Source organism: Cryphonectria parasitica (genome assembly GCF_011745365.1).
Source record: "Cryphonectria parasitica EP155 unplaced genomic scaffold M406scaffold_5, whole genome shotgun sequence".
NCBI classification, from domain to species: Eukaryota; Fungi; Ascomycota; class Sordariomycetes; order Diaporthales; family Cryphonectriaceae; genus Cryphonectria; species Cryphonectria parasitica.
This window is the reverse complement of record NW_024468913.1, coordinates 774,904-791,013: the sequence shown is the minus strand read 5'-3', so window position 1 is coordinate 791,013 and position 16,110 is coordinate 774,904. Positions and strand designations below refer to the sequence as shown.

General features: G+C 53.1%; 5 protein-coding genes across 5 annotated transcripts; 3 read left to right on the top strand and 2 right to left on the bottom strand.

The window, feature by feature from the left end:
• Nucleotides 1–89: 89 nt before the first annotated feature.
• M406DRAFT_259021 (Aldo/keto reductase) lies at nucleotides 90–1,273 on the top strand (the record flags this gene model as incomplete). Its single annotated transcript, XM_040917272.1, has 3 exons — nucleotides 90–140; nucleotides 256–551; nucleotides 703–1,273. The coding sequence occupies 3 exons, from the start codon at nucleotides 90–92 to the stop codon at nucleotides 1,271–1,273; spliced, it is 918 nt and encodes a 305-aa protein (XP_040775257.1).
• Nucleotides 1,274–4,858: 3,585 nt separating this feature from the next.
• Nucleotides 4,859–6,292, top strand: M406DRAFT_91659 (uncharacterized protein; the record flags this gene model as incomplete). Its single annotated transcript, XM_040926209.1, has 1 exon — nucleotides 4,859–6,292. The coding sequence occupies one exon, from the start codon at nucleotides 4,859–4,861 to the stop codon at nucleotides 6,200–6,202; it is 1,344 nt and encodes a 447-aa protein (XP_040775256.1). The 3' UTR covers nucleotides 6,203–6,292.
• Nucleotides 6,293–7,065: 773 nt separating this feature from the next.
• Nucleotides 7,066–7,790, bottom strand: M406DRAFT_356509 (uncharacterized protein). Its single transcript, XM_040923459.1, has 2 exons — nucleotides 7,407–7,790; nucleotides 7,066–7,353 (listed from the first exon to the last, which is right to left on the bottom strand). The coding sequence occupies exons 1-2, from the start codon at nucleotides 7,753–7,755 to the stop codon at nucleotides 7,313–7,315; spliced, it is 390 nt and encodes a 129-aa protein (XP_040775255.1). The 5' UTR covers nucleotides 7,756–7,790; the 3' UTR covers nucleotides 7,066–7,312.
• Nucleotides 7,791–9,909: 2,119 nt separating this feature from the next.
• Nucleotides 9,910–10,846, bottom strand: M406DRAFT_356508 (uncharacterized protein). The gene is made up of 2 exons (XM_040923458.1): nucleotides 10,701–10,846; nucleotides 9,910–10,446 (listed from the first exon to the last, which is right to left on the bottom strand). The coding sequence occupies exons 1-2, from the start codon at nucleotides 10,725–10,727 to the stop codon at nucleotides 10,012–10,014; spliced, it is 462 nt and encodes a 153-aa protein (XP_040775254.1). The 5' UTR covers nucleotides 10,728–10,846; the 3' UTR covers nucleotides 9,910–10,011.
• Nucleotides 10,847–13,608: 2,762 nt separating this feature from the next.
• M406DRAFT_260141 (aspartate racemase) lies at nucleotides 13,609–14,298 on the top strand (the record flags this gene model as incomplete). Its single annotated transcript, XM_040917345.1, has 1 exon — nucleotides 13,609–14,298. The coding sequence occupies one exon, from the start codon at nucleotides 13,609–13,611 to the stop codon at nucleotides 14,296–14,298; it is 690 nt and encodes a 229-aa protein (XP_040775253.1).
• Between the last annotated feature and the right edge of the window lie 1,812 nt (nucleotides 14,299–16,110).

Here is a 16,110-nt window from a genome sequence, read left to right as displayed (position 1 = left end):
CCCTCATTGCATTTGAGAGTTCCTGCCCGCCTCCCGACTCTCCCGGTCCCGCTGGCACTGTCGTCCTAATCGACCAAAAGTAAATCAACATGGTGCAGGTTCCCACGAAGAAACTTAACAACGGAGCTGAGATTCCTGTGGTGCGTCCAGAAATATTATTGTTGTTGTTGTTGTTGTTGTTGTTGTTGTTATAATCCTCCTGCCTTGTGTGAGATACTTCAGACGACTTGACTGACTGACTGGCCGCCAACATAGCTGGGCTTCGGCATAGGCACGGTCTGGTACAAGCCCGACCGGTTCTCCGCGTTCAACCCAGACGTGGTGAGCATCGTCAAGGAGGCTATCAAGGCGGGCTACAGGCACATAGACACCGCAGAGGGCTATGGCACCGAGGCTGAACTGCGTGAGGCGATCCGGGAGTCCGGCGTTCCCCGCCAGGACTTGTTCATCACCACCAAGGTCATCCACTCCCTCGCGGAGGGTAAGATCGAGGACCTCACTGCGGCCTTTGACAAGACCCTCGAGAGACTGGGAACGGACTACGTCGACCTGTGAGCCGAACCCCCCCCCCCCCCCTCCTTTTCTTCTTCTTCTTCTTCTTCTTCTTCTTCTTCTTTCCTTTCTTTTCTTCCGCGGCCATCCCAGTTGATCCATCCCATGGCAGACTCCTCCTGCCTGACAGTTGCTAACCCGCCCTCACAGATACATCCTCCACAGCCCTTACATCAAAGACAACAAGTATGTCGAGTCCGACGTAGCCGCAGCTTGGAAGATCCTAGAGTCCATCCAGCGCGCCGGCAAGGCCAAGTCCATCGCCGTGTCCAACTTCCGCCGCCACCACATCGAGAACCTCCTCAAGACGGCCGAGATCCGCCCTGTCGCCAACCAGATCCAGTTCAACCCGTACCTGCAGGGCGCCCCCTCCTACGCCGCCTGGCTGCAGGAGTCCCAGGGCATCGCCGTCCAGACCTACATGGGGCTGGCGCCCCTGACCTGGCTCAAGGGTAACCACCTCGACGCCAAGCTCGCCGAGCTCGCCGCCAAGTACGGCGTCAGCGAGGCCACCGTGCTGATCCGCTGGCAGCTGGATCTGGGGGCTATTGTGCTCAACACCACCAAGAAGCCTGAGCGGATGCACGAGTTCTTCTCAGCGCTGGACCTGCAGCTGAGCGCCGAGGACAGGGAGGAGATCACGCGGATTGGACAGTCGCATCACATCAGGATCCCTGTGGGTGCGCTGTACGATGGTGATGAGGTGGGGCCTTATGAGTAGAAAGAAAAGGGAGGGGCTGCAGGTAGTAATTAGCGACTTGGCTCTCTCTCTATCTGTCTAACGCACTCACTCGCTCAACCATGCTTCCTGTATGGCGAAGGAAGAAAAAGAAAAGGAAGAAGAAGAGGAGTCAATAGCTAGCAGTACCCGTCTTGAAGGGAGAGTTTTCAAGGTAGATCGATTTCTCTGCGCCAGCTCATGCAAGGTTGTTTGGGATATGGGTGGTCCTGTTCCCTAAAGAAGAATATCCAAGTTCCATTTTATACACATCCATCTGAAGGCATAGTCTCGTGCGGCCAACACAACACAGCTTGCTGGCGGTTCCTCCTCGAGACAACGTGATGCCCTATGCTCTTTGCTCTCGTCGTCGTAGCCCTCGGCTTACCACTTGTTTCCTTCGTAGATCTCGAAGATTCCCGCCACTAGGTTGCAACCTTCAGGGTTCCTCCTCTTCGCGTTGTCTATGCGTCTATGCGTCTACGCTGCTTTCACCTCGTGTAAGGGAAGACCATGTTACTCGCTTTCCGACTCCGAATATTTCATGGATCTTTCTGCAGTCTCAAGCCATGTTTTCGGCTCGACCTGCGCCTCCTTCTATGCCTCCTTCTGGGCTTTGTTTGAGGCTTCCTTCTCCTTCTGTGCCTCCTTCTGCTTCTGTGTCTCCTTCTGCTTCTCTGCCTCCTTCCGCTTCTGTGCCTCCTTCTGCTTCTCTGCCTCCTTCCGCTTCTGTGCCTCCTTCTGCTTCTGTGCCTCCTTCTGCTTCTGTGCCTCCTTCTGCTTCTGTGCCTCCTTCTGCTTCTGTGCCTCCTTCTCTTTCTGTTCCTTCTCCTCCTCCTGTGCCTCCTCCTGTGCCTTCCTCTGGGCCTCCTTCTGGGCCTCCTTCTTGGCCTCCTTCTGGGCCTTCTTCTGGGCCTTCTTCTGGGCCTTCGTCTGCGCCAGATTCGCGGCCCTCACAGACTTCTTCGGGGCTACCCGAGTCTTTGCAGCCTGCTTAGCAAGCGGGAGGCGCTTCTTTCTGGGATTCTGTACCGGGACGGCTCGCTTCAGAGAAGCCGCCGGCGGCTCTTCCTTCGGCTCTTCTTTGGGTTCTGAGGATGCGGCGTTTGCGACCTCTTCCTTTGTCTTCTGCAATCGCGCTGCTTCTCTTTGCTTTGACGCAGCCTCTCTAGCCTCCACGCTCCGCAGCTTCTTCCTCTGCTTGTCTGTGAGGGTGGCCGGATCGATCGGTGCTTCCTCTGCGGTGATGGCTTCTGGTGTGGACAGGGTCTTGTCCCCAGATCCCTGCTCATCTGAAAGAGACGAACTCTGCTCCTCTCTTGGGCTGGCTGTTTCTGGGGAGGAAGATTGGCCTTCTTCCGAAGGCTTCTGCGTGTTCATGGGCAGTGAAGAGGCGACTGCGGTTCCTTCGCGGCCCACAGTCCCCTTCTCCTGAGAGGACTGCGAATGGAGGGTTTTCTTGGGCTTTCGTATATTTGCAAGCTCTCCATAGAAGATTTTTTTCCACCTGTACCTTGACGTTACTACCTTGTACCCGTTTCGTAAGTAAACGGAGGTCTTGAACAGGGGACGTAGAATTTTAATTCTGCATTGCAGAAAAAACAGCTTCGAATTCAAATCGGCCCATAGTGTCGACAGAATCCGGCTCGGACGCCTCTTAAGTTTCAAGCGCAAGTCGGGTTTCGGTGCTTTGCGCTGTGCTTCGACGCTCGCTTCATTCAGAGGGAGCCGTACGATGCGGCCCTCCCCATCCCTCTCCAGCCGGATCTGCTGCTTGCCGTCCATCTCATGAAGCATACTCGCGAGTGCAAAATGATGTCCAATGAACATGCGAGGCGGCAGCTTGCGGTCCGTCTTGATAGGCCCCAGCGCCCACCGCTGTTCGGAGGTGAGCATGATGAGCCGGTGCACGAGCCCCAGCTGGACAGCAGCGCTCTCCACACACTGCAACGGGTTCTGAAGGCCCCTCTCGGTGGCGTCGAGGTAGACGGCGCCCAGGAGCGCCTCGACCGTGTCGGACAGCTTCCTGATGGTGGCGTTGTTCAGGCCTGCCCCGCCCGGCAAGGCCACCATCTGTTCGGGTATGGTGCACATGGCGATGCCCTTTCTGTAGGCGATCTTGGTGAAGTACAAGTTGTTGAAGGTGGCCGCTTTGATGCGATACCAGTGAATGGGTTCCAGACGGCTATTATTATACCACCGTGTCACGAAGGCGGCGTTGATGATGGCGTCGCCAACCGCGGCAAGGCGCTTGTTTATGGAATGGATCTCATAGCCCTGTCCCTTGACCTTAGTGATATCAAGAGATAGTCGCAGGAGGTTGATGTTCTGGAAACGATAGCCAAGAATGTCTTGTGCCCTGGCCATCCTTTGGACGGTCGACATCCCCAACCGGCCCGTCATGATGCCTTTCCGCTCCAAGGCAAACACCCTCAGGAATTCGCGGTGTCTGACAAATTACCCCCTTCCCATCTCCCACGATTGTTGACGGTTGACTGACCAGTATGGTGGAGTGTTTGGCAAGACGTGGGCAGCTGAAAAGCGTCGAGATGCTCAGCCTGCGCTGATAGCGCTGAAGGAAGCTGTTGCAGGTGAAAAAAAAATTTCCTTGCTCTCACGACCCTCGGAAGTTTTCCCCCCCTTATTTTCTTCTGAGTTGGCTGTGCTGCCTGATGGAGAGGTCAAGCAATATCAGCAACACAGCCTTTTGATATTCGTCATGTAATTGGGTCAAATGAGTGGCTGCTTCTGAGGCATGAAAGGTTCTGATGGAGCTCTGGATGTTGACGAAAAAATGTAGAAAAGAAATGGATACCTTCACTATCATACCATGCCTGGTGCACGTGATTAGTCATAGAGAAAGGGTTAGGGTTAGGGTTTACCAAGGACGATGGTGAGTACTTAGTAAGTATGCATGTACTGTGTAGCGTGCCTAGAAGGGAACGATGGACCACAACTTCCTAATTTCCAGTTCAATCCATTGCAGCTATCTTCAACTCACATGTGCAATGTCCGAGAACGAGGAACCTTGAGGATGTCATCAATATTTTACTTCCAGTCATTCTAATTCGTGTTTTCGGTCTCTGGGGTCCCGTTCGCTACTTGACAGCAATGAGCCTTGGGTTCATGAGCCTAGACGACGGCCACTGTGCTTTCCCACGAAATTCCTGTTCAAGCTATTGAGAGAGGGCAGATTTTGGTCTAGGATGAAAGCAGTCGCGGAAGCAAAGAAAGATATCAGTTAATAAGCTGGTGTATGGCTACAGACTGGTGCTGGCCGGTGCATTCAAGTATTGAACTGTGTCGTGTGGGCTGTTATTGACGTTACTCGGTTAACGACTCTTTTGGTTTGGGGCGGGTCCGGAACTTACCGACCGCCGTGGCGGTGACACGGTCGAAACAACTGCAGTGGTTGCATATTGATGACCGTGTTTGGGAAAGCTCTCCTCATCTGAGTCTAGCAAGCAGCCTTGAACTCTGGTCTTTTCTCTGCTAACCACTTTTCCCTTGTATGAAGAGAGTCTTCTGAGAAGGAGAATTTCCAGGAGACTACGACTCGACCGTGCTCCCTTCGCGTTACTCTCAAAGATGGTCACCGAAGCTGATCTGAAACCATGGCTTCGCCCGTCTCCAAAGCAGTACATTCTCACCGACGCCAACGTCGTCGACGTCGCCAAGGGTACGATCTTGCCTCATAGAACCGTCCGAGTACGAGATGGCCTCATACACGCTATCGACGACGCAGACAGCATCTCGTTGTCCCTGGCACAGGAGGACGGCTACACTGTCATTGACTGCGCGGGGCACTATCTCAGCCCAGGACTGATCGACTGCCACGTTCACCTCATGGCCGTCCCAGGCTTCGGCGACCTTTCACAAGCCTTCGGAAACCCTCACGATGTCTCACTGCTACGACAGCCATACGTCTGTGCGCAGATGCTCCACCGCGGGTTCACCTCCGTCCGGGATTGCGGCGGCGCCCAGCTGGCCCTGAAAGAGGCCATCGACGACGGCGTTTTCCCCGGACCCAGACTGTTCATCGCAGGCCACGCGCTGTCGCAGTCAGGTGGCCACGCGGACTACCGCGGCCCACACGACCACAGCTTCTGTTGCGGGGGCGTGACCACAGGGCTGGGCAGGGTGTGCAACGGCGTGCCGCAGTGCATGCAGGCCGTGCGCGAGGAGGTGCGGTGCGGGGCCGACTTTATCAAGATCATGGGCAGCGGCGGCGTGTCCAGCCCGACTGACCGGATCGACCATCTGCAGTTCACTGCCGCCGAGATCCGCGCCATGGCCGAGTGCGCCTCGAACGCAGGGACGTATCTTACAGCGCATGCGTATACGGCGAGAGCCATCCGGCACTGTGTCGAGAACGGCGCCAGGGGCATCGAGCACGGGAACTTTCTGGACGAGCCAACGGCGAAGATGATGGTGGACAAGGGCTGCTTCTTGACTCCGACCCTGGTTACGTACGCCGAGATGGCGAGCCAGGAGTGGAAGGGCTATCTGCCACCTGAGTCCATATCAAAGAACGAAGAGGTCCTGGATGCCGGGCGCAAGGCGCTGAAGATCGCTCACGATGCTGGTGTGACCGTCTGCTTCGGCACAGACCTGCTGGGTCCCCTGGGCCAGGCGCAGACCCGGGAATTCTCTCTGCGGGCACAGGTACTACCACCATTGGAGGTGCTGCGAAGTGCCACTACGAATGCTGCACGGCTGCTTATGCGAGAGGACTCGTTGGGTCAGATCAAAACAGGGTTCAAGGCCGATCTCCTCATTGTCACCTCAAACCCGCTCGAGGATGTCACGGTGTTTGATGACCCAGAGCGAAATGTCGCAGTTGTGATCAAGGAAGGTAGGATATGCAAGAGTCGATGGAAGGCATTAGATGAAGACGTAATGGGTCCGATCAAGATTAAGGCATCATTATAGGCAGCAAAGAGGCCTTTGCGCTTGCTGATTCACAATATGTTGTAACCTACTACGCAAACTAGTCAAATTATGGAGATAACATGCTGAAGGAACATGAATTAGATTGCATATCTCTGGAAGGGGGAGCAGGATTGAGTCTTGCGACTATTCATAGTCGTCAAATTTGCCCACGGAGCTCATGTAACCCAACAAATATATGATGCTACCATGTAATTATTGGGGAGCTCCCGGTCTTGTGGGTCTTCCTGTCATATACTATATGTAACGGTATTATAGACATTCGTCTTCTCGGGAAGAGAGTAGCCTAACAACCTCAAGACATGCAGTCTCAGAGAATTACCAGTTTCGCTGTACCCGTTTCTTTTTCCTTCTTCTCTTACTGGTCCCATGATGAGCTCTAGCCGAGACAATTGACCACAAGGCTCAACGTTGGGCATTAGACTGGCAGCCTCTCTATCAAATTCTCGCTCTAGTTTCAGATTAAAAAAGTAATTCCAACCCCATAGGTCTGGTGACAGCAGTGGTGGCGTCAATTTTGGCATCAGAGTGCATTAATTACATTGGAGCATCAAGAACCGCCCACAGGCTTCCCGACCGTTGCTCGCAGTCACTGACTCAAAGCCAGTCAACGGTTTGGACATGAGTTGGTTCTGAGGATAGCATGATTCAGAGTCGACTTTTTAGCAGGTCAGTTACTGACATGTGAGGCTGTATTTGATTTGATATCGAGATATTCTATCCTGAAGTGAAGGGACCAAGCTCTTGCTGTTAAGCCCTACCTCGATGAATGAATCACATAAGACGCACTCTCCATACATGGTTCAATTGGCCGGTTAAGTCAGGTTGAGAACGTGCTTTATTCGGTCTGGCGTAGACGTAGCTACGACTTTTTTGATTTGAAATATGTTGAATATATACAGAGAAAGACAAGATGAGGCGAAGTCCTACTTCACAGCTCGAATGAACGCCTCATGCAGTTCGTTAGGTAAAATTGATCCCCCCCCCCCCAATCCATGCAGGGTGAAAAAGAAGGAAGAAAAAGAATATCCAGAAATGTCTTTGAAGGATAGAAAGAGAAAGTAATGAATGAATTGGTCAATGTCCTGTCATCTACCCTGAGAACTCACGGGCCCGCTTCCGGTTACATCTCCCTAAAAACCAACGTCAGGAATGCGGTTCCAGTGATGGTGTTTGTGAGACTTGCTAGTGGTAGGCTCGGCTGTAGGAGTGGCCGTCTCTTCAGGCACCGAGGCAGTGCTGGCCTCGACCGTGGAGGTGGCCTCGCTCGCTGCTGATACAGAGGTAGTTGCCACAGCCGAGGTAGCTGTGTCGGCGAGAGAAGAAGAGGTGCTAGAGGCCACGACGCTGCTCGCATCTACAGAGGAAGAGGATGAAGCGGGTGTCGAGCCTGTCGATGAGACACCCAGTGCTGCAGCGACGGATCCGATGGGGGCTGGCTCTTCGGTGGATGTAGCCTGGATGTAATCGTAGTTGAGGATGTGCCCGCTCGCGAGACCAGCCGCGATCATCTCCTGGATCCATGTCTCGGCCATGGAGGTCGAGGCACTCGCGACATCAGCAAAGTCGGGGATCAGGATGGCGGACTGGTTGGCCCGGCCAGAGGGGATGTTGGTGGTGAGGACGGAGCTGCTGTACGCCTCGGCCTCATCCTCAAAGATGACGATGATGTCGGCTATGCTCCAGAACTCATCGTGCTCGACGGCGGCGCCGGGGTTGAAGATGCTGGTGAACTCGTGCGAGCCAAAAGCAGAGATGGCGGACTGGACGACGGCGGTCATGAAGGAGACATCGTTGGAGCCAGAAGCCGTGTTGGGCGTCTCGTCAAAGAAGATGCCGTCGATGGAGACATTGGCCTCTGTGTACGAGTTCCAAGCGGCCCAGTTCGTGGTGTTGGTGTTGACCTCGTCCTCGGGGGCCTCACCGTCCAGGCAGTGAACATAGCCGAGAGTAACAACGTTAGAGTATGAGTTCAGCTTCGAGGTGCCCGTGACAAAGTCACTGTCAGGCTCTGCGCCGCCTGGGCCATCGTCGACGTTCAGGATGATCTGGAACTCGACCTGCGGGTTTGCCTCGATTGCTGAGAAGATGGGATCCCAAGTGGTACTCAGAGGGTACTGGTAGAGAGGGAGTAGAAGCTTAGTTGCCAAAGACCCAGCGGCGAAGAGAGAAAAGAGCGAAAGAGACTGCATGGTTGCAAATGTTGAAAAGAAGAAGACAAACTCAACTGAACACGAAGGAGTGAATGTGTTTGAAGAAACAAGGAAAAAAGAGTGACCAAGAAGAGAAGAGACTGAGTTGCTCTGGACTTGACGATCCACTGGGTTGGAAAACTTGTCAAAACATGTTTCCTTGCCTGCCTCTTTATATAATTAGGTGGAGGAGGAGGAGGATGGGTAAGGTTTTGCCCATCCTCTGGTGTGCATCCTTTCATTAGATCCTTTCACCAACACTCGGGCGCTATCTACCGCAATGTGTGTGTGTGTGTGTGTGTGTGTGTGTGTGTGCCCGGATAATTAATTAGAGTTAATAACTCACTACAGTTTCAGCCTGGACGCCAGCAGGCAAACGCACAGCCAGGAGAAGACAAAGAACAGAAGAGGAGACCAGTTAGGATAGGCGAAGCCACGTGCGTCGTCACACTGCCCAGATGCTGACCCGCAGTGAGTGAATCTGAAGCAATGACAGCTGCGGGTCTTGCGATTTCTTAGACATCTCATCGATCTGATTCAAGGGCCGAGACCGCGCAATTATTCCGACCTGTTTACACCCGCCTCCACCTCCCCACGCGGGCGCCACGGCCGTGCGAAGCAAAGGAGGGTCCAACGTCGAAAAGTGGCGGTTACAAGCGCACCGGCTGGAGTCTAGCAGTTCCAGGTGATTGGTCTCTTGTTTATGCAAAATCCCGGAAGCTGGCGCTAAGACATTTTGTTTACAGAGGAACTGCTGATACTATCCCGTCAGCACGCCCCCTGGAGGCGGCCATTTAATTTCCCTGACTGCTGTCATGGTAGGGAAAAGGAGTGAGAGACAGGGGAGGGGGGTTGGGGGAAGAAACAAAAAGAAGGAAAAAAAGAAGAAGAGACATGAAAACCAACGAATCAACAACCCCACAGCGGGAAAGCCACAGAATCATATGGATCTTAGAAAGTCCCCCAATAGGTAAATACTTACTGCTCTCTTTACTCACGACCACTATGTGTGTAGATATAGTAGCAATAACGTGTTGCAACACACAGTCAATACCTTGACTCGTGGAGGAAGTTTTTCAGGGGCGGCCTTCGGGAGGGAGGATGCAGGCTACTACTGCAAGGGGTTCAAGAATGTCGACACACGATCCTACACTGTTGGGTAATTATTCAGGCCGCACCACGCAACTCTAAATTAGTCCACGGAGACATGCTTGCCGCCATTCCCTTCCCTACGTCGAACGGTGTGCCCCGCTGACAAGCGCTGCTGTTAGTTGTTTGGTTGTCAGACTTGCTAACGATGCTTTTTTTCTCTACACGTCTCTTTTGAGTCGAAAGGAGAGTGAGGGGAGATGACTAGAAAATTCGTAAGAGGCGCCAAGAAGGGGAGGGGGGGCTTGCAGGTGAAAAGTGTCCTTTTTTGGTAGATTATATCACGCGCTGTGGCGGCCAATTTTTGTTCAGCCCCGGCATCAGGTCATGCCACCAAGGAGAAAAGCTGAGGCTCCAAACACCCTTTACGTAAACACTATTGAAAAAATTGACATGTTTACTTTGGTCAGTACAGCACTGGGTATTATATCGCTCCCCCTCCCCTTCTCCTCATCTGTGGCTTGTGTGAAGCGAAGCCTCCTCCTGGCTCATCATCCTCTCGAGATCAGCCACGGACTGCTGAACCTCCACGTCGCTGGGCAGGTTGACAATAAGCAAGTACAAGACATCCTGCTGCATGATCTTTCTGATGATGCCCTTGCGCTGTCCCTTTTGTCGCCTGTCGCCGCGGCGCCGGCGGGGTCCCCTTGGCGCCCTGCCGCGGGCCACTCGCCTGGCGTCTTTATATTCTCGTTTCAGCGCCCTGCGCTCCTCCTTGGCGCCGCGCCGCTCCTTTCGCCTTGTGCCTGTGTCGATGGCGCCTCCCGTGACGAAGGAGATCAGGCCACCGCTCATGGCTGGATGGTTCGGGTCGCTGAAGCGGGAGGAGAAACCCTTCCGGCTGTGGGACGGGACAGCCAGCGCTGAGCCTTGATGGTCCTTTTCCTATGCAGGTTGAGAATCGCCGTTAGTACACTGCACACATAGAACATACTACTGTGATGAAAACCTGATTTGCTTTCTTTTCTTCTCTTTTCCTTCTTCTTCCTTCTTTCTCCCCCGAGTCATTGTATGACTTCAAGCCAGAAGGAGATTGCTGCTCCGAAAGGGAACAAGCCAGCCACCACCAACAGCCTGTTTGGATGGGAAGGTTGGAGGGCCACGCAAGCCGCACGTAGGCTAGATAGATGAATACTCACATAGGAGGCTTGAGCTTTTCTGTCCATGTAGTCCTGCACCCATGCTCCTGCACCTTTGAATTTATCCTTGACGCTCTCTTTCTCGGGTGCTTTGCCCCTGCCCTGTTGATCTTCTGCCTGTTGTCGTAAGTCCTTCTCGACAACTCTGTCAAGGTCGGGATAGACCAAGGCGGCGGCCTCAGGCAGCTCAACCTCCGTATACGTCTTTCCACTGACAAGACGAATATTCTTTAGACCTTTGCTCAGCTTGGACATGTCTGGGTCGGGATTGCTGTACTTGGCGACGGTCTGATTGATGTCCAGCCGCTGCGAGGTGAAGAGTGACTTGCCCAGCGTCCCGGCCAGCCTGCTCAGCGGCCCGCGTGGCTGCTGGCCCGGCACCTGATCTTTGAAAGCCATGACCATGGCGTAGAGGCCACGGGGCATGAATAAGTCCTGATTCACCCGATCCAGAAATGTGTTTCTCCGGGTTCGCGACTGCAGCTCCCTCGCCGTGCCTGCGACCACCTGAACAACCGTGGCGACAATCTGGGACGCCACCTCGGGCACGAAACCAACGATGCCGGCGGCCACGAACACAATGTCGATCCATGGATCAGACTGATTCATGAAAAATTGATCATGCACGGGTTTTTGTTAGCCTCAATGACGTTCTCATGGCTTGAGTCTCATATCATCTTTTTTTCTTTCTCTCATCGACATCGTGGTGTTTGTCCAGCTATCACTCACCTTGCTAGCGATCAACCAGTCCTGCAAAAACTTGAGGAATACATCCTGACCTATACCACAATCCTCAAGGATCGGGGCATAGGCGTGAACAAAGCCACGATCTTTGTTTCGGGGCCGCCGCTGGGGAATGATCACAGGGCACGGAAGCCGGCGCACCGGCTGTGGCGGGGCGCCAGCCATGCGTACCATGTCGCGAACCATCTGCTCCTCCTTCTTGATCTTGGCCTCTTCAGACGCCTGCTCCTCGTCGCCACCGGCAGCCTCCGCGTACGAGGGCGGCGCCACACGTTCTGCCATCTCATCGAGCTCCCAAGCGGCCTCGTCATCTGCCATGTCTGACTCGCCGTCGCTGGATGATGACAGCTCGTCCTCGCTGTCTTCCTCGGCAGCCTGCTTCTTCTTCTTCTTGTTCTCCTCCTTCTCACCCACCGCCGGGCCGACTACCTTCTCTGCTCGTCCGCTGCGGATGAGTTCCTGGGCCGTCGACTCATCGGCGACTTCGAAATATTCTGGACACGCGTCGCTGTAGGCTGCAGGCTGAGCGCGCGCGGAGGACGACGATGAAGAAGGCAGCACCGCAGGGTTGGGCGATGGCGACCGCCCAGACTGCGAGCGAGAACGAGCTCGGTAATCGTGGATAGCCTCCGAGGCCATTCCCAGACCTCCACCGAGAAGCTTGACGATAATGCCCATTGTGTGTAATGAATTGATTCTGTTGCCCTTGGTGTCCTTGTGATGAGAAGCTGAGGAAGGTCACTGGATTTGTAGCACCATGTCAGAAGATAATTTTAGTTTTCCATGCGTATTTGCAGCTTCTAGCATTTAATTATATCATACTTACGGATGGAATCCTTCCCTTGCGCCGTAAGCACTTGCTCGCGATCTACTAGCCGTAGCCGCAGTATCCATTTTTCTGATACGCGAGAGCGTTGCTAAAGTGAGTGTAAATGACAAGGAGATACCGAAACCCATCGGTAGCGCACCCGGGAGCGACGACGATAACGAGATCGGTGCCTCCATAAAAGTAAAAATATCCAGGCAGCAGCAATCCCGACCTCCACTCTGCGTTCCTCAACAGGATCCCCAGATTGCGGTATTTACCAGTAGTTGATCAATGCTTGCTCGGCGGTCAGTGGCTCAGTTGAAATGTTTTCATCTGTTTTTTTGTTCAAATTATTGAGAACATTTGTATTGAGACTAGCATCACGAATGAGTCCCCTGCTATATTGTTGAATGCGGCTTGCCTTTTCTTTCCATACCAGCGAAGCAAAATAATCCGACCCAGAATGATCTCAGAGAGGTAAGTGCATAAAAGTAATTGGATAACCCGTCGGCAGCCGAGAGCAAGGAAGTCAATTGTATTCTCTTCATAATTGGCAATTACTCTCTGTGGTAAAACCCGAAATGGACGTTAGTATTCGAGGTGAAGCATATTATGAGCACCGAGTACATAAATGGTCATAGATGTAACATTCACCAATCCGAGCAGATAGGCATCCAGGCAATGTGTATAGATTATTAGTAGATGAACAGATGTAAATTGTGAGATGACCTTGAAACAACTTTCAAAAATGGAGAGAAGTGATTAGAAAGTGAATTCCATGCTACGGAACAGCTTCGTAAGTTGTTGGGCGAGGATCAATACAAATATGTAGAACAGCTTAGTGTGTCCATTTCTTATATAACTACTTGAGTTCTTGGAAATGAGGCTATCTTTTATCCCTGAGTTCGTCCGGTTATAATGTTACGCCGTATCTGGGCAGCGCTAGAATTTCGATTGGGCATTTGTAAGTCTCTTCCTGTCGCCTTTGCAAGTGATGCTAAGTGGATGCGCAAATGAGCAAGAATTATGAGACCAAAACATAAATGACAAGCTCCTCAACGGACAGACAAATATGTGCCAGAAAGTAAAGTAATACTTACTCATGACTACTTGAGAAAGCAGTATTTTCTCACGCCCTTCAATGACATGGTCTCATACCCCACAATCATCCCGTCCTCACCAACCCTCAATTCTCTGATCAATTCAGTTGACTCAATCCACGCCCTGTGTGTGACTTTGAATATTACAGAACAAACCCCAACCTTTCCATTATCAGAACGAGCTCTCTTTGCAACCATCTGGCTATCTCCCCGCCTTGCTCAAAGAAATAGCTGCACCATTAATCACAAACACAAGATGAAGACCCTCGGCTTCCTGGGCGGCATGACCTACCACTCGACCGCCCTCTACTACACCCTTATCAACAGCCACATCCAGCGGACCCTAGGCGGCTCCGCCTCCGCCTCGATGATCATGCACTCGGTCAACCACGCCGAGACAGCCGCCCTCTTCACAGCCGGCCGCTGGGACGCCGTGGCCGAGCGGTTCATCACGGCAGCAAAACACATGCGCGCCGCAGGCGCCCAGGGCGTCGCCATCGGCTGCAACATCGGGCACAAGGTTGCCGCGGAGGTAGAGACCGGGTCTGGGCTGCCTGTGCTGCATATTGCGGATTTCACGGCGGAGGCGGTGCGGCGGCGGGGGCTGGACAAGATCGCGCTGCTGGCGACGCGGGCGGCTATGGAGGGCGACTTCATACGGGGCAGGCTGGGGGTGGAGGTGCTCGTGCCGGGCGAGGAGGATAGGGCCGCTATCGACAGGGCGGTGTTTGAGGAGCTCGGGGCGGGAATTGTCACGGGGGAGACAAGGGCGATGATGGTGCGGGTCGTGGAGGGTTTGGTCGCGCAGGGGGTGCAGGCGGTGGTGCTGGCCTGTACGGATTTGCAGTTCGTCTTGAAGCAGGAGGACGTCTCTGTGCCATTGATGGATACCATGGAGCTGCATGCCAAGGGCCTCGCAGATTGGGCACTCGATGATGAGAAATGACGGTGCTTCTCTTTATTGTTGTTCCTTTTGATGGCCTTGAGTGCAGTTCTTTGGGGGGTCCATCTGTTGAGATTCAGACAAGGGTTTGAGCTGCCAAAGATCAGTACCGCTCAAGTCATCTGTGCTATGTCTAGAATTGCAGCAAATGTTTCGTTCTCCTTGTGGATGGCCACATGCCCGGATAGCTCCGGACGGTTCTATTTGACAACCAGTCTCAATGTTTGTTTTCACCTTTGTTGACACCACAACTCCACCCCACGACGATGACATCCAGTATCCTTTTTTTGAGTTCAAAAGGAAGACTTTCTCTGACAAGCTTTGTTCTTTTGGCCTACCAAGTTTTAACCACCTTCTTCTTACCACTTTCATGACTTGACTGAGCCACTTCTAATCCCACTATTATCACCATCGCCACCACCATCACCACCAACGTATCAAGAACAATCAATAGCAACAGCACTACCAGAAACAATAGCCATGTTCCGCAGTGCATCCTCCAAGCAGCAGAAGCAGCAGAAGCAGCAGCAGCAGCAGAAGCAGACTGACCTCTCTAAGCCAGACAAGTCCAAATGGGTCACCTCCAAGATCAAGGTGGACCGAGTCACGCCCCGACAGCAGGAGCATCTCAAGGCCTGGCTGTGCCTGTGTTTTGGCTTCGATGGATACGAACTCACCGTTCTCTCAAAGGGATACAAGATCCGTGCTGTCTCAGCTGTCGATGAGGTGAGTGCTCTTAGACTCTAGGCCTTCCTAGAACCGGCTATGTGCGCGGGCGTGTGTGTAGGGGGCCCCTCCCGGGGGGGGGAGGTGTCGAAGAGACAGAGAGACGGAGAGAGAGAGAGAGAGGAAAAAGGCTAATGTAGTTGTGTGCCTAGGCTGAGATTTTGCTCCTGACAAGCTTCGGCGAGTAAACTATCAACATGGGCTTGTCAAGACTGGCCAAGAGACCATAAGGCATCGGGAACCTCTTCGGCAAGGATACTTGATACACGGGCTGGCATAGCTCTCCTGTAACGGTCTGGCATATTGGCACCAGTGGCAAGTGGTTTCGTGCTTGATATGGAAAGACAGTGGAACAGGATGAGCACGAACAAGGCTCATCTCGGTGTTAGGGGAATGCAAGTGGCATTGTGTGTCTACCTGGGCGACCATGACGGTGCATGAGGGTGAGACAGAGAGATGAATTCTGCGCACACCATCCCGTACCCGTGAACATGTTCTACGAACAACCATCACCTCTCATTATATGTCGTGTGACAAGACAAGTAACTACCATACTTCCCGACGATATCAGCATTGCGAGACTGTCATTCAATCAACAGCAAGAGGTGACTTCTAACCAGTGATGTACACATGCTGGCTTAATGACCCAATATCACAATATCGTGATCAACAAGTCGCAGTTGTGGAGGAAGGAATGGTGATTCGCGACGACGTGAGGAAGTACAAACCTGGCGTCGCACCGCCTTCACTCCAGTGTCACTATTACTCGGTATAAAAGGAGGCAGTTTTTGAATCTAGGACCCGAAAAGAAGACTGATCAAGATACACTCGCAAGTGTGAACGCAGACCACGCAAAGGCGATTTTTTGACCTGAGCAGTGCTTCACACTTCTTGAGAACAACATCAACGACAAAAGCATGAGCACAAGTGATACACAGCAACGGCTCACTCAACAGGATCGAGCAAACTGGAAGCTCACGACCATCATGACGATGCTGCGGGTCGACCTGTACCGCGTCGACGACTGCCTGAAGCGACGGTTTGGCGAGGGTCAGTACGAGGCGAGGTCGGAGGGGCGCACATGGTGGA

Excerpts from the sequence above, each read along its gene's own strand:
- M406DRAFT_356509 (XM_040923459.1), bottom strand. The coding sequence starts at position 7,755 with ATGGCCGAGACATGGATCCAGGAGATGATCGCGGCTGGTCTCGCGAGC. Across the intron at positions 7,354-7,406 it reads TACAGCCGAGCCTACCACTA|GGAGATGTAACCGGAAGCGG; the intron begins GCAAGTCTCACA and ends GTTGGTTTTTAG.
- M406DRAFT_356508 (XM_040923458.1), bottom strand. The coding sequence starts at position 10,727 with ATGGACAGAAAAGCTCAAGCCTCCTAT. Across the intron at positions 10,447-10,700 it reads GAAAAGCTCAAGCCTCCTAT|GAAAAGGACCATCAAGGCTC; the intron begins GTGAGTATTCAT and ends CAACCTGCATAG.